Source organism: Trichechus manatus, unplaced genomic scaffold (assembly GCF_000243295.1).
Source record: "Trichechus manatus latirostris isolate Lorelei unplaced genomic scaffold, TriManLat1.0 scaffold00327, whole genome shotgun sequence".
Classification (NCBI taxonomy): domain Eukaryota; kingdom Metazoa; phylum Chordata; class Mammalia; order Sirenia; family Trichechidae; genus Trichechus; species Trichechus manatus.
The window spans coordinates 27,592-42,600 of record NW_004444263.1 but is presented as its reverse complement, the minus strand read 5'-3'; the positions used below and the strand labels follow the sequence as shown (position 1 = coordinate 42,600).

The 15,009-nt window shown below is 48.3% G+C and overlaps 1 protein-coding gene and 1 pseudogene across 1 annotated transcript; one reads left to right on the top strand and one right to left on the bottom strand.

Moving 5' to 3' along the window:
* Positions 1 to 8,749: 8,749 nt before the first annotated feature.
* On the top strand, positions 8,750 to 14,929 carry LOC101340887 (saoe class I histocompatibility antigen, A alpha chain-like). Its single transcript, XM_004390728.2, has 7 exons — positions 8,750 to 8,865; positions 9,168 to 9,437; positions 9,689 to 9,964; positions 10,621 to 10,896; positions 11,018 to 11,146; positions 11,606 to 11,638; positions 11,785 to 14,929. Exons 1-7 carry the CDS (start codon positions 8,802 to 8,804, stop codon positions 11,826 to 11,828), a joined length of 1,092 nt encoding a protein of 363 aa, XP_004390785.1. The 5' UTR covers positions 8,750 to 8,801; the 3' UTR covers positions 11,829 to 14,929.
* LOC101356703 (3-ketodihydrosphingosine reductase pseudogene) lies at positions 12,347 to 13,346 on the bottom strand (annotated as a pseudogene).
* Positions 14,930 to 15,009: the final 80 nt, after the last annotated feature.

Here is a 15,009-nt window from a genome sequence, read left to right as displayed (position 1 = left end):
CTCAGAGAGCTCATTAAATGTTTTTCAATGAGTGAATGAATGCTGTGTCTCCAACACCTCTTGGGCCCTGATTGCACCCCCTCCTCCAGGCTGGGGGCCATCTTTGGCTGCTGCCTCAGCTCATAGCTGTGACTCAGCCGCAGTGTGTGAGGCCCTGGGGGAGCCCTCACCTGGTCTGGGACCCTGGGTCAGTCCTCAGGTAGAACTGAGATTTGGGGCTGGGGCTGCAGAACTCCTAAGTACAGGGGCTGGAGAAGCAGAGAGCTGGGTATGAGGGGGCCTAGACTGACGATCCGGGAGCTAGGGTCCCCAGGAGAATAAGAGGAAGGATCCCAGGGTCCACAGACTGCAAGCTGGAGAGGAAGCTGGGACTACCCTCAGGATCCAGGGAGATGGGTAGTCAGTCACCTGGGACATGTCCTACCGCCAAGATTTGACAGCCCACAGTGATGTCCAGGCCCCACACTGCATCTCACCCACGTTCATCTGAGGCCCTGTGGCTTCGTTTGGCAACTCTGGTTGTCACAGGCATCAAAGGGACAACTGAGGCCTTGACCACACGCTGCTCAGGGCTGGGCTCAGACATGGCTGTGAGGTCCTAGCACAGAGTGGGACCCTAGAAATATTAAGAATTTGGGACCAAGGCTGGTCCCCACAGGATGGCATAGGCAACTGCTCTTGGCTCCAAACACATCTCCACAGTGTCCCCCTGCTCCAGTCCTCCTCATGATGCTCTCCTCCCTGGCTCCTTCCTGTCCCCTCCTTTTGGCCTTGAACCCCCTGGTGTCCCCATTTTCTCCCTCTCAGTTATCCAGGAGCCTCTCCTCCTTCATAACCTAAGGCCCCAGAGGCTCCTCCCCCAGCTCCCAGGTGGGAGACTCACTGAGGGATTCCTGGGAGGAGGGGGCCTCCTCCTCCAGAGGCTGCAGGTGGAACGACGGACAGGAACTCGGAAGTCCAAGGTCCCATCCAAGAAGACAGAAAAGTTTGCTATTGGGGCTCACAGTACATTTGTGGGGTCCACCTGGGACGTGGAAACTGGATATTATGACCTGGAGACTCCCTTCGAGGACACTGCAGTAGGTCCAGGCCATGCTGTGATCAGCCACCAACCAGTAGACCCCATGGTGTTAGAGGTGTCAGGGGTGCTAAAAGGTGCAGAATGGAGCTAAAGGCAAGCACCAGTGGGAGAATCCCAGCAAGCCTCTGGTATTCTGGAGGAAGGCCATGCCATCCACAGCAGAGAAACACACTATTTGAAAAGTAACTTTGAGTGTGTTACTGGCCCTAACAGAGGCAGAACACTTCACCATAGGACACCAGCAACCATGCGATCACCACTGCCCATTTGAGCTGGGTTCTGTTAAACCCACTAAGTCATTAACATTTGACAGGCCCAGCAGCAATCCATCATAAGATGGACATGGTACATCTGGGATTGAGCCTGAATCACAAGCTAACATGCACCAGAAAACACCCACCACTGAAGAGGCACTGAACCAACAAGCAGACAAAATGACATCAGCCAGCCTTCATCATTGGTCAACAAAGAAATGGCACAATGGATACATGAATGGAGTGGCCACGATGGCAAAGAAGGGGCTACATACTGGTCCAGTAGTATTGACTTCCACTCACCAAGGTTGTTCAAGGTAAATGTCACCTCTGAATGTCCAACTTCTCAGCAACAGAGACCAGTACTGGGCCCCTGATATAGCACTATTTCTTGAGGTGATCAACTGACCACTAGGTGACAAGATGACTACACTGAGCCCCTTCCATCCTGGAAGGGCCAGCGTTTCTTCCTCACAGGGATAGACACCTATTTCATGTATAGGTTTTTCTTTCCTGCCCTCAGACCCTCAGCCAGTACCACTACCTGGGGGCTTTTGGAATTCCTCTCAGCACAGGATACAACCAGTGTACCCTCTTCACAGTGAAGGAGATGCAGGATGGATGATAACCATGGGGTCTACTAGGCATATCACATTCGGCACCATCCAGAGTCAGCCAGCCACCCATAAAGCTGGACAGACCTTCTCAAGGCAAAAAAGGAGGTGCCAGTTTTTAGGACACACTTTGAAGGGTGAGTGGCACTTTCATGATGCAGTGTATTATCGAATCAGAGACTTCTATACAGTGCTGTGACCCCAATAGGAGGAGTACATCGGTCCAGGAACCAAGGATTGGAAATATATTTGGATCCACTTACCATCACCTCCAATCACCCACTGGGAGATTTTTTTGCTTCCCAACCCCACAACTCTAGGCTCTGCAGGGTTGGAGGTCCTCGTTCCCAAAACAGCTGCACTCCTACCAGGGGACACAAAGGTCCCATTATGGTTGCCACCAGGGAAATTAGGAGTCCTTGTGCCCAGAGACCATCAGCTTGAGGAGTCACTTTTCTCTAGTCAGGAGTAATCAACCCTGGTAAGCAAAAAGTAGAGCTGCTGTTACACAATGGGGACAGGGAGGAATATACGTGGAACTCAGGTGATCCACTTGGCGCCTCCTGGTTCTCCTTGGCCCCATTGTAACTGTGAACAGACATGTGCAGCAACCCCAGCCTGAGAAGGAAATTATTTCCAAGGACGCCTCAGAGATGAAGGTTTGGGTCACACCCCCAGATAAACTACCAAGCACCCAGCTACTGTGCTCTGAAACCCACAGCAGCATTTGTGCAGAGGCTATGCTTTCCAGGGGGCTCTTCCCAACAATGGCTGATCACAGCAGGGACACTGAGGCAGGCCCACTCCTGGGGGACATGGGACTCCTCTGATGGCCAACTGTGGCTCAAGGACTCCCTGATGGTCTTGCTCAACTTTCCTTAGACAGCCTGGTGGTCTAGGAGGTGTCCAGCAAGCTTCCTCTCCTTCCAGTGCTTGGCGTCAGACCTGCATCTTGGTCTGATGGCTCTCCCAGCCTATTCTGGCTCGTGCCTCACAGTCTCACAGATGTTTCCCCTAAGAAAACACTGGCGGGTTTAATCCCATCTTGGTGTCTGTTTCTTGGAGGTCCTGGACTAACAAAATCATTTTCATCTGTGTAACCAACAACCTATTCCTTATTCCAACTTGGAAAATCCTTATCTTTAGCTAATGTCTCCCACCAGCATCTGGTCCATTTTGCTTATCTTTGTATTATCTCTTTGAGTTAATAGATGTTTGTTGTTTTAAGCTACTAAGTTTTGGAGTAATTTGTTACATAGCAAAGATAACTAATAAAGCTCTCTATTATTCTAGAGGTATTGTCTATATCTTTTATTGCCTTGCACTATGAAAACATTATCTATACTCATTGTTTCCAATTCCTCTCCTCCTATTCTTTCATTTCCTTTCTTCCTTCTTCTGTCCATCCTCCCTCCCTCCATCCTGTCTTCCTTCTCTCTCTCCCTCTCTTCTGGCCTTCCTTTTTTTTTGGTTATGAAAGATTCCAAACATATTAAATAATGCTACGTGGGTATGCTAAAAGGAAGCATTATCTGGACATATATGCTAAAAGTATAACGCCAAAGTTTATGGAATAAAGGTAAAAGAAAGGAAGTTAATAATACAGTCTGAAAAGGAAATGCCTGGGTGATTCTAAAGCCAAGGCATGTCCTTCAACTCTTAATGCCTCTCCTTCAGCTAAATGTTTTATTTTCAGGACAAGTACATTAGAACAATGTGAACTCTGATGCATTGCTTGTAAAAGTTTAAATTGGTATAAGCATTTTGGAAATCAAGTTAGCCTTTATCAATCATGGTGAAAGCACATGCACAATATAATCCAGCAGTCCTACTCCTGGTCATATACTCTGGGGAATTTCTTGCCCATGTGCCTCCGGAGACACGTACACTAATGTTCACGACAAAAACTGGAATCAACCAAATAGACATCAACAGGAAAATAGCACAGTTTTGTGCTATTTTCATAAAACGCTACTTCACGCGAGTAAAAATGAATGAACTACAACTTCACACATCAGAGATGCCTCTCCTACACATAATGTTGTGTCACAGAAGATACTGCAGTGCCACTCCACTCTCAATGCAGAAGATACATTCAGCGCCACTCCACTCTACATGAAGTTTAAAAACATGCAAAATTAAATAATACTTGGTTTGGAGATATATACACATACTGTAAACATCTTTAGAAAACACACAATAGTAGTAAACACAAGACTCACGATAGAGTTTATACTTGGAGATGGCGTTGGGGGGCGCCTATGGTGGTTCAACGGTTGTATTTCTTATGCCAGTTGTGGGTGCCCAGGTATTTACTGTATCATAATTCCTTAAACTGGAATTTTTCAAAGTGAAGCTTATGAACCATTACTTTTTTTTTTTTTCCTTTTTAAAAAGAAAATAAAATACCAACGTTCACTGCAAGGACCTACTCACATTGGAACAAAGCCACAGTCAATTATTACGAACCATGTCAGAGGGAGGACAGGGAAGTCGTGAAAAATATGATGCTGGAAGCTATGCCACTGGTATTTCAAATACCAGCAGGGTCACCCACGATGGACAGGTTTCAGCGGAGCCTCCAGACTAAGATAGACTAGGGAGAAAGACCTGGCAATCTACTTTTGAAAATCAGCCAATGAAAACCCTATGGATAAGAACAGAACATTATTTGATTTGCAACTGATCTTGGGGATGGGACAGGACCAAGCAGTGATTTGTTCCATCGTGCATGGGGTTGCCATGAGTCGGGGGCCCACTCATTGGCAACTAACAACAGAAATATGTCACTTGATCATTTACTCACCGGTGTCTCTACTGATTTTCTGGTGTACAGTGTTCAATCTGATGTGCAGGGTAATTCTATCTTATGAAGGATTTGTTGTGTTGCTTACACTTAAGCTCACATACAACTGTATTAAGTACACTTACTGAATGAGAAAAGTACACTGTTGATCAATATAAATTAAACCAGAAAAAATAATAAATAACCAATGATAGACTAGCAAGTACAAATGGAAAATGCATAGAACTGCTTTAAAAAATTCTAAACGCACATAATAAGATTGCTTTTTAGAATAACTCTGGTGTCTAAATCACTTGTAGTAAATCACAATGAAAATCATGGCGAAAGATGTTAGATTTATTATAGAATGCCCGATCAATAGTCAGGTGTTTGAAAACATTTGGTTCCTAGATTGGAGTTAACCTTTTTGCCAACCACATCACATCCAAAGTGTTGTCATGATTCCAAGGTAGATGTACACACTGAGGTATGAGCTTCACATTCTTCTAGCTGAAAATCAACGTCATTAGACAAATATTTTTGAAGATGACACCTGAATGTGAAAACTGTCACTTATTAGCTAAAATTTTTGGCATTCTTAGCAATCTAAATTTAAAAGTTCTAAGAAAAAACAAAGATAGTTATTATCTTAAAAGCATTATTGTTATGGCACCCAAGCTATTTACTCTATATTTTCAAGATTGTTGTAAATTAATGAAGAAAATATTATTAATAAAGGCATTTGCAAGAAGAATGAGATATCTGTGTATCTCCCCTGTCTGTTTTAAACTTTTAATCATTCCTTTTTTTTTTTTTAAACGTGAAGCACTAAAGAACAATAATTGGATAAAAAGAAGCATTTGACTTACAAAATCCTGAAATGATACTTAATTTTTTGGTTTTAACATACAAGTAAATTATTTGATACTCTTCCCTTCAAACGGTGGAGCTTAATTCCCTTCTCTTAAGTGTAGACTGGTCTTAGGAACAGAGTTTTGTTATGAGTCTAGGAGACAAAACACATTGTGATTTCCGTCTTGGCTTCTCTCTGAGATCACTTGCTCTGGGGGAAGCCAGCTGCTATGTCATAAGCCTCCTGGGACCAGCCATTGAAGAACTGAGGCCTCTCTTAACAGCCATGAGTGAGCCATATCTGATGCGGATGCGGATGCCCCAGCCCCAGCCAAGCCTTCAGATGATGCAGCCCTGGCCGACATCTCGGCTGTAACCTCGTGAGAGGCCCTGAGCCACAAACACTCAGGTAAACTTCCCTGATTACTGACCCTCGGAAACTGGGAGAAAAATGCTTATTGTTGTTAGTTGCTAAGTTTTGGGTAATTTGTTAGGCAAAAGCAGATAACTAATATAGTGTCCAAAGAGGATAAGGAATTATTGCACATTAATTTTGATTTGCTCTAAATTAGCTATAAGACATTAAATGTATCATTACATGATTCTGAAATTTAAGAATAATTTCAAGACTAACTTGACAGATTGTATTTTATTACCAATCACAATAATCTATTTACTTGAACTTCTATTTCCAATCATAACCAAATAAAACACAAAAGGAAACACCAGGCCATGCTAAGCAGATCCTAAGATGGCCCCCGTGACCACCCACTGGTTATTCATCTTCTCTCGTTATTCAATCAAACACCAATGTACATGCTGCTGTGAAGAAATTTTGCAGATATAAGAAAGATCCAAATCGGTTGATCTTAAAACAGGGAGATTATCCGGTGAGACCTTAAAAGGACTGGGCTCTTCCTGAGCAAAGAGATTCAAAGTCTGACGGGTTCAATGTGAGGGAGGGTCTACACCATGGGCTTGAAGATGGAGGGGGCAACATGGCAAGGAATGCTGGTGGCCACTAGGAGTTGGGAGGACCTTCTCCCTGACATCTAGTAAGGAAATGAGGATGTCAGGACTACACCTGCAAGAAACAGAATTCTGCAAATACCTCTGTAGGAGCTTGGAGGAGAATCCTGAGTTTCCAATGAGAGCACAGTTTTGTGAAACCCTGATTAAAGAATCCATCCACACCATGCCTGGACAGCTGACCTACAGAACTGTGAACAAATAAATGGGCACTGTTTTAAGCCACTAAGTTTTTGGTAATTTGTTACGCAGCAGTAGAAAACCAACACACAGGCTCAATTCCACCATGGATAGGCACATAGCATTTTCTCCACTGAATGAAGTTATCAACTGTCATGCACACTAGCTACATAATATAAAATCTTTCCTAATTTTTGTTTTTGTATTTTTCACTTTGTGATTTTTATGTAATGTTTAAGTAAAATTTTCTACAATAATATTTGTCATTCTTTTATTCAACAAAAATTAATTTAATGCCTACTATGTACAGGCACAGCTCTACATACTCTGAACAAAACAGCCCAAACCTGCTGTGTTCATGGACCTTGCATTCTAGAGTGTTCACGAGTGACGCGGAGCCACTGGAGCGTTTTAAGTGAAGAAATGGCACGATCTGACTTACCTTAGCAGGATGGCTGACCACTATTGGGAGACTAGTCCGTGTGTGGCAGGGAGGGGTGGTGCTAGTTCCAGAGTTCAAGAGAGGGTCAGGGAGACCAACGGGAGCAGAGGGCCTCAGGGAGGAGACAGACAGAGGGGCTGCAGAAGCAGGAGGCTAGGAAAGAAGCAGAAGAAAGAAATTCTAAGCAGAATTCTCAAATTTAAGTATGTTGTTTTATAGATTCTTAATCAATGTATATACCTAAGGATCTAGCTGGGTATTCTTTGCATTTGATATTTAATACATTCTGTGGGACTACCTAAAAATGAATTGCCTCCTCATGTTAACTAGGATAAAGAAAATAAGAATACCAAGTGACCCAATAAAATATGGACATCCTTTGTTGTCGTCTTGTGCTGACTCATGCCAAACCCCATGTGTTATAGAGTAGAACTGCTCCATAGGGTTTTCTTGGCCTAAATCTTAAGGGAAACAGATCAAAAGGCCTTTTCTTCCCCAGTGCCCCTGGGTGGGCTCAAGCTGCCAACCTTTCCATTATATCCATTAGATATTAAGAATTCATACACACAGTCAATGCATGTGCACTGGTGAAAGCCTTTTTGACTGTACTGAATGCTTGCAAGTTTGAGGTTGAAGTTCCTACACTCTTCTGGTTAAAACATACCATAACAAACTATGCTTTCATGGGCTTCTTTGTATTGAAGATAGGTGTGGGACTCAGACAAACTCAGGGCTATGAAATAAAGACAATTTTAATATACACTAACCCAGGAGACATAGATACATTGTTTGGGGAAGTGAAACTTCGCAACTTTGTGAGCCTGACTGCAGAGCCTTTCAGACACATTCATACAAAAATGGAGAAAATCACTACTCTTACAGATTAGATTCCTGATGGTTTGGGGTTATCAAAGTTGAGCTACTCACTGTCGTTAATAAAAAAGAAACTCGTCTCTATGGGAATATCTAGGTGGTGTCTTCAGACACAACCACTTCTAGGTTTTAAGAGGAAACCCTTGTCCTTCCACCTCATTCCTAAGGTGAGCTGACTCTCTGGCATGAAGTTCTCTGCGGGTGAATTTTGTTCTAGAGGAGTCCAGTGGGGAGAAGAAAGGGGTGGAAGGTAGGGAGTCCAGTTCAGTGAAAGGCATTCCAAGAAGGGAAGAGGAAGAAAAGGCCTGGCCCCAGCCTGGGGGTCTCTCCCCGGTTTCCTCAGACAGCCTAGGGTAGGACTCAGGGAGCTAGTGTGACAGAGTGGTGGGTATAGGAGGAGAGGGATCAGGACAAAGTCCTAATACCCGGGCTTGGCTCTCAGGCCCGGAGGGCGGTGTCCGCAGTGAGAAAGCCCAGCGCTGAGGATTCCCCATCTCCCGGGAGTTTCCCTTTCTCCCTCTCACAACCTGTGTCACTTCTTTTTGCCCGGACACACATGACGAGACGCCAGTTCTCACTCCCATTCAGTGTCTGGTTTCTGCAGTAGCCAATCAGTGTCTCCTCGGTTCTTGGCTGTAAGGTCCGCACGAACCTGCCACAACTGTCTCCCCAGAATCCAGTGTTCGGGGTCATGGCGGCCCAGATCCTCCTGCTCCTGCTCTCGGGGGCCCTGGCCGTGACCCAGACCCGGGCAGGTGAGTGCAGGGTTAGGAGGGAAACGGCCTCTGCGGAGGGAGGAGCGAGGGGACCGTCCGGGGGACGCAGGACCCTCGGGGAAGCCGCGTCCCTGCTGCCCCCGCTCAGACACCTCTCCCCTCCGCCCGTTCAACCACCCTCCCCCGCCCCCTTCCCTTCCCCCCTCGACGTCCCGGCTCTGCTCCTCCCGCCGCCCCTTCTCCGGCCACGAGCCCCCCTCCCCTAATCGCCCCCATCGACCCCGGACCCGGGCGCCCCGCGGGAAGGGGGGTCGGTGGTCTCAGCCGCTCCCCGCCCGCAGGCTCCCACTCCATGAGGTATTTCAGCACTGCCGTGTCCCGGCCCGGCCGCGGGGAGCCCCGGTACATAGAAGTCGGCTACGTGGACGACACGCAGTTCGTGCGGTTCGACAGCGACGCCTCGAATCCGAGGATGGAGCCGCGGACGCCGTGGATCGAGCGGGAGGGGCCGGAGTATTGGGAGCGGGAGACACGGAGAGCCAAGGGCACCGCACAGACTTACCGAGTGGGCCTGGGGAACCTGCGCGGCTACTACAACCAGAGCGACGCCGGTGAGTGACGCCGGCCCGGGTCGCAGGTCACGGGTCCCCTCGTCCCCACGGACGGGTCGCCCCGAGTCTCCGGGTCCGAACTTCCCCCGAGGCCGCGGGACCTGCCCAGCCTTTGGACCCAGAAAGAGCGACGGGGGTTCGCTCCGGTTTCGTTTTCACTTTAGACCCAAACGGGCTCTGCCCAGTCCCGGCGGGTCTGGGTGGGGGCGGGGCTGAGCGCGGGGACGCGCTGACCGCGGGGGCGGGGCCAGGGTCTCACACCATCCAGTGGATGTATGGCTGTGAAGTGGGGCCCGACGGGCGCCTCCTCCGCGGGTACACTCAGTGGGCCTATGATGGCGCCGACTACATTGCCCTGAACGAGGACCTGCGCACCTGGACGGCGGCGGACACGGCTGCTCAGATCACCCAGCGCAAGTGGGAGAAGGCCCGGGAGGCCAAGAATCAGAGGGCCTACTTGGAGGGCACGTGTGTGGAGTGGCTCCACAGGTACCTGGAGAACGGGAAGGAGATGCTGCAGCGCGCAGGTACGAGGGGTGTGGGGCGACTCTCACGTCTCCCCTTGGCTGAGGCTGTTCCCCTAGTTGGCCTCCCATAGGGAGAAAAGGAAAATGGGACAGACACCTGAATACCCCTTCCCACTATCCCAAGGGTCAGGGAGAGGGAGGAGTTGGCCCCTATTCGGAGAATCTGCACTAGAGAGTGACTCACCCAGAGAACATACATTTCTGTCAGAGACAGTTACGGGATCCAGTCTCTAGGGATTGTGGGGGAGAGGATTCCTGAAAGAGCTGATCAGCAGATCCTTTGACCCTGGCAGTGGTTTTGGTAACCGCCAGGGACTTGTTCTCTGCCCTTGTTCTCTGCTCCACACCCAACCAACCTCTTTGGTGGTCTGACTCCACCTTTTCTGAGTTTCTGGGTCACCACCCAGGTCAGGGCCAGAAGCCCCTGCTCTCTTCAGACCTGGATCCTACTCGACCGGGCAGTCTCACCTAGATTCTAGAACTTTGTAAGGAATAAGAGTATTCCGGAACCCTGAGTTCAGAGTAGTGTCTGGGTTTGACACTCCCTCTCTCCACCCAAATGTTCTGTCCAATGTCAGCATGGTCACATGAGCCCTGATTCCATGATCCATGGGACAAAATGCAGAGTTTCTGAATTTTCTTACCTTTCTCCTCAGAACCCCCAAAGACAGATGTGACCCACCACCCCATCTCTGACCGTGAGGCCACACTGAGGTGCTGGGCTCTGGGCTTCTACCCAGCGGATATCACCCTGATCTGGGAGCGGGACGAGGAGGACCAGACCCAGGACATGGAGCTTGTGGAGACCAGGCCTGCGGGGGACGGGACCTTCCAGAAGTGGGCAGCCATGGTGGTGCCCTCTGGAGAGGAGCAAAGATACACATGTCGTGTGAAGCACGAGGGGCTGACTGAGCCTCGCACCCTGAGATGGGGTAAAAGGGGATGGGGGTGGAGCCTTTTCTCAGGGAAAGCATGAGTCTTTCTGGAGGCTTCCAGCAGGGTTGGGGCTGAGAACTGTGGGACAGGACCCTTCACCTTCCCTTCTCTTTCCAGAGCCACAGTCCATCATGGGAATTGTTCCTCAGTCCATCATGGGAATTGTCGCTGGCCTGGTTGTCTTTGGACTGCTGGTTGTTGGAGGTGTGGTGGCTGCAGTTGTGATCTTGAGGAAGAAGAACTCAGGTAGAGAGCGAGAAGAACTCAGGTAGAGAGGGGTGTGGGGTCTGAGTTTTCTTATCCAACTGGAGGGTTTCGATCCCCAAGTAGGAGTTTGCGCATCTTCTGCCTCTTTATTGGGAGGTGTCATACACACACATGCGCTTACCCAGCTTGGAGCCTTGTGCTGACATGTAAATCACGTGTGTAGGTGAAGGTAAGTTTTTCATGTTAGATGATGTTTGCGATGGGGACCTGATTCCCACAGTTGCAGATCAGAGGGGGAATGTCCCTGCTGAGGACAGATCTCTAGGAGAGTGGTTGGTCCAGCCCCACTATCTCCTTTGCTTTTGTTTCCTGGTCCCTCTGTGGGTCTGCAGTCAGAGTTCTGGAAACTTGCTGGGGGGTCCATGACTAGTGGATTCTTCTAGGACCTCGTGGTCCTGGCTCTGCCCTGCTCTCTCACAGGATGTTTTCTTCCCCCAGGTGAAAAGGGAAGGAGCTACACTCAGGCTGCAAGTAAGTGAGGGATGTGGGCTGATGCTGAGATCCTTGGGATAGTATAGATGGAACCCCGTGGGAAAGCCCCCCCACCTCATATTTCCTTATTTAGTCTCACCTCCTCCTGTGGGCTCTGACCAGGTAATGTTTTTGTTCTTCTCCAGGCAGCGACAGTGCCCAGGGCTCTGATGTGTCTCTCACAGCCTAATGGTGAAACCCTGGGTGGCCTGACATGGGCAGGGGTTGGGGCAGAGGGAACATGACTGGGTTATGGGGACACTTTTCATCTGGACATTTTGATCATTTGGTAGGATGTTCAGAGTGTCAATACTTGGAGTGACTGACATGAGTTTATTTATACTTACTGTTTTCTGTGGTGTGAGACCGCTGACTTCTGTGGGACGGAGTGATACAAGATTTGTTCACACCCACTTTGTGATTCAAGGCTTCCGTTGCTGCAACTGGTTTTTGAATGTACCTGCGTTCCTATCATCATAATGTGAGGATGTGGTGGGACTCCCCCACCGTTGCCCACCAGGACGCCCTCCTCACACTGACCTGTGTCCTTTCCCCTGGATCTACGTTTCCTGTTCCCGCAGAGACAGGGCCAGGATGTCTCCATCCCTGTTGTAACTTCTCTTGCTCTGAGCTGCAGGAAACTGAGCCTCACTTAGCAGCAAGCTGTCCACATTACTGAGAAACAGTCCTTTTTCCGAGGGATAAGAATCAGGCAGCTTTGTCTGCAACGTCAGATTTTGCTCTTTACATCATGCAGCGACAGACTATGCTATGGAAGCTTCCAAGGTAAAACAAAGGGATCGTGCAGAAAAGGCCCATGGTCACCATCTGCTGGAGCCCTTCAGTGGCAGAAGTTACTGGAGCCATTCCACAGGTCAGGGACGAGAGCACGTACCCATCTGAGCCAGTGGAACTGTTGAAATTGCCTTGTATGGCATCTTTAACGATTTGTTTGGCCACCTGCTCTGGTTTGCAGATAGATGTGGTCTCTGAAATAGGTCGAGTCTCCAAAGGCTTTGTTTTTTTTTCTTCTGCGAGCCCGGGGGTGTCTGTGTCTGGTAGGTAGGCCACTGTAACATAGATGTTATACAGCTTCATCTCCATCTGCAAAGCTTCAGCTCATCCTCTTAAGGCGAACTTGGACAAAGGGTAGGCCGTGAAGCCGAATAAACCCAACTGTCTCGCCCAGGAGGACACAAAGACGCTGCTGCCTGCGTGGCACTCCTTCATGGTGGTGATCACTGCGCGGCTGGGGTACACGCTGCCCAGGTAGTTGATGCTCATTAGTCTTTCGAAAGTACTAACTTCCAGCTCTTCAAATTTTCCTGAAAGTGACATTCCTGCACAGTTTACAAGCATGTCCACTGGACCCAGTATTTCCTGGGCTTGTTTTATGACGTTCTCCACTTGGTTGTAGTCTTGAGATACATCAACTGATACAAAGCACCACCTGTTTATCATTAACAGACTGCTTTTCAATTTCTTTGCTTGTCCTCATTTCGTGCCACCAGAGTGATAAACGCCCCTTGTCTATAGCACTCAATAGCAATACACTTTCTGATGCCACTGGAGCCTCCTGTAACCACCACATGCGCTCTGGGCAGCGCGAGGGGCTTGGGGCTGATGAGCGGAGACACCATGTAGAGCAGCAGCATGAAGGCCACGAGGAAGGCGGCCACCAGCAGCAGCATCGTGGGGACGGGCTGGGCGGGGGGGCCGGGGCCGTGCAGGGCTCGGGCTTAGCTCTGCGCTGCCCGGTGGGCACAGCAGGAACGGGCTCCCAATATTTTTAAGAAGCATGATTCTGGAATTAGAGAGAGGGATGTGACAGTTTCTTGTTTTAGATAAATTCCTGTTAGGTTTCCATCCTCTGCTTGCCTACCTCTCTCCCTGTCCTTAGCTCCAAAATCCTAGTGCTGACCCAATCCAACCTTGTGGATTCATAAGTTACAGTCTAATTTAAGTTCACCATTGTTTGTGAACTAGGGCCCATAACCCCTAGGATCATTCTTGTCTGCAGAGGGAAATGAAATTGTGTGCTGTAGGTGGGCAGTAGGGAGGGGATGGAGAAAGGGAGTGGAGAGCAGTACGTACAGGAAAAGTAGAGTTGACGTTAATGTTAGTGTGAGTGGACGTGCTGCAGCTGCCACAGAACAGCATTTGGACTGAGGCTACATCAATAAAGGCACTGTCTCTAGAACAGGGAGGTGGGCTACACTATGTTGATCATTCATTCTACTGATAGTTGCTGAGGGACAGATACATTTGCATCTGGACAACATCAGGGAACTAAAACCAGACAAAAATTGGCAGCCTTGTGGAGCGAGTGTTCTACTGGAGAGAGACTAGAGACTATATCCATTGCCGTCAATCCTGACTCACAGCGACAGTACAGGACAGAATAGAGCTGCCCCATAGGGGTTCTAAAGAGTGGCTGCTGGATTTGAACTGCTGACCTTTTGGTTAGCAGCCATAGTTCACCATAGCTCTTGACCACTGCACCACCAGGGCGATGAGCATAGTCAATAAGGGAAGTGTTTATGTTGGAAGGAGGGAAGTGCTATGGGTAAGGTGATCCAGAGTGTCAGTGTGAGAGGAGAGGGGAGACGACTGGTGTAACTCAGGTGGTCGGCATGGGTCTCACTGAGAAGTGGCCTTTGAGGAAAGATTTGAAGGACATGAGGGAATTAGCCATGAGGATGCCTGGGGAAGGTCTTCCAGGCAGGGGAACATCCAGTGCAAACACACTAGGGCAGGAACGTGCCCGTGTTCTGGGAGCAGCGAGGAGGGCAGTGGGGCTGGAAGAGAGAGTAGCTGAGATGAGGCCAGAGATATAGTCAGATCATGTGGGGCCCTTACATCAGAAGGTTTTTTTTTTTTTCTTTTTCCTCTGAGTGAGTTGAGGAGTTACAAGACAATTTTGAGCAGAAGAGAGACATGGTATGACGGCTTTTAAAAAGATCACTCTGGCTTCTGTGTGAGAAAAAATCAAGTGGTGGTGGATGAAAAAGTCAGTAGGAAAACACTGGGATATTCATGCAGTTTTCAAGCTAGAGATGTTGGTGGTTTTACCTGTGTGAGCAGTGAAAAAAGTGGGAAGTGACTGGATTCTTGATTATTTTGAAATTGAACTCTGCAAGATTTGCTAGTGGATTAAAACTGGAGTATGAGAGAAAAAGTGGGGTCAAGGAGGACACCAAATATTTTGGACGATGCAATGTCACTGAACTGTGCATGTAGAAATTTTTGAAACGGTTTATCTTTGGCTATGTGTATTTTCACCAAAAAAAAGGTTGAGAAGTTAGAGGGTTGACATGTTGTGGGGTTGTTAACCAATGTCATAAAACAATATGTGTACTACTGTTTCATGA

Coding starts and splice junctions, on each gene's coding strand:
- LOC101340887 (XM_004390728.2), top strand. CDS start 8,802: ATGGCGGCCCAGATCCTCCTGCTCCTGCTCTCGGGGGCCCTGGCCGTG. Junction 9,965..10,620: donor GGAGATGCTGCAGCGCGCAG/GTACGAGGGGTG, acceptor CTTTCTCCTCAG/AACCCCCAAAGACAGATGTG. Junction 11,147..11,605: donor CTTGAGGAAGAAGAACTCAG/GTAGAGAGCGAG, acceptor TTCTTCCCCCAG/GTGAAAAGGGAAGGAGCTAC.